Source organism: Rhincodon typus, chromosome 15 (assembly GCF_021869965.1).
Source record: "Rhincodon typus isolate 14 chromosome 15, sRhiTyp1.1, whole genome shotgun sequence".
Lineage (NCBI taxonomy): Eukaryota > Metazoa > Chordata > Chondrichthyes > Orectolobiformes > Rhincodontidae > Rhincodon > Rhincodon typus.
This window is the reverse complement of record NC_063346.1, coordinates 48,393,790-48,394,242: the sequence shown is the minus strand read 5'-3', so window position 1 is coordinate 48,394,242 and position 453 is coordinate 48,393,790. Positions and strand designations below refer to the sequence as shown.

The following is a 453-nucleotide window of genomic DNA, read 5'->3' as shown; positions in this document are numbered from 1 at the left end:
TGGCGGAGCTCGTCTCCCTGACGGAGCAGCCCGCACCAGCCTCCCTGTCCCCCTGGCGGAGCTCGTCTCCCTGACGGAGCAGCCCGCACCAGTCCCCCTGGCGGAGCTTCCGGAGCGGAACGCACTCGAATCTAACGGCTGCTGGTTCCACAGCTCGCGGAGTGGAAGCTGGGACCGGGGGTAAATTATCCAGAAGTAGGTTGGAGATGGTTAACGGGGAGATCACAGCGTGATCGTTGAGCTAAACCCTGTTCGAGTTCACCACTGCCTGCCCCTGTCTTTTATTTCCCCACAGTCGACCCCAGGAACCTGCGGTGTCGCAGCTGTTTGCAGTGGGGGACGGTTCCGTGGTGGGACCAGTTACTTCCGTTACTTGTGGAGAGGAGGCGGAATCCAACAATGGCTTGGAGATCACCAGGTGAGACCCCCGGGGGGGGCGGGGATCCGGGAGAT

General features: G+C 62.0%; 1 protein-coding gene across 1 annotated transcript in view; it reads left to right on the top strand.

Annotated features, from left to right (window-relative positions):
• The first annotated feature begins 110 nt into the window (after positions 1–110).
• The window catches only part of LOC109914299 (ADP-ribosylation factor-like 2 binding protein), a 17,985-nt gene continuing 17,642 nt past the window's right edge, over positions 111–453 (top strand). The window contains exons 1-2 of the mRNA XM_020513885.2: positions 111–195; positions 296–418. Coding sequence (XP_020369474.1) covers positions 400–418 — 19 coding nt within the window. The 5' untranslated portion in view covers positions 111–195; positions 296–399. The remainder of the gene's footprint in view (positions 196–295; positions 419–453) is intronic.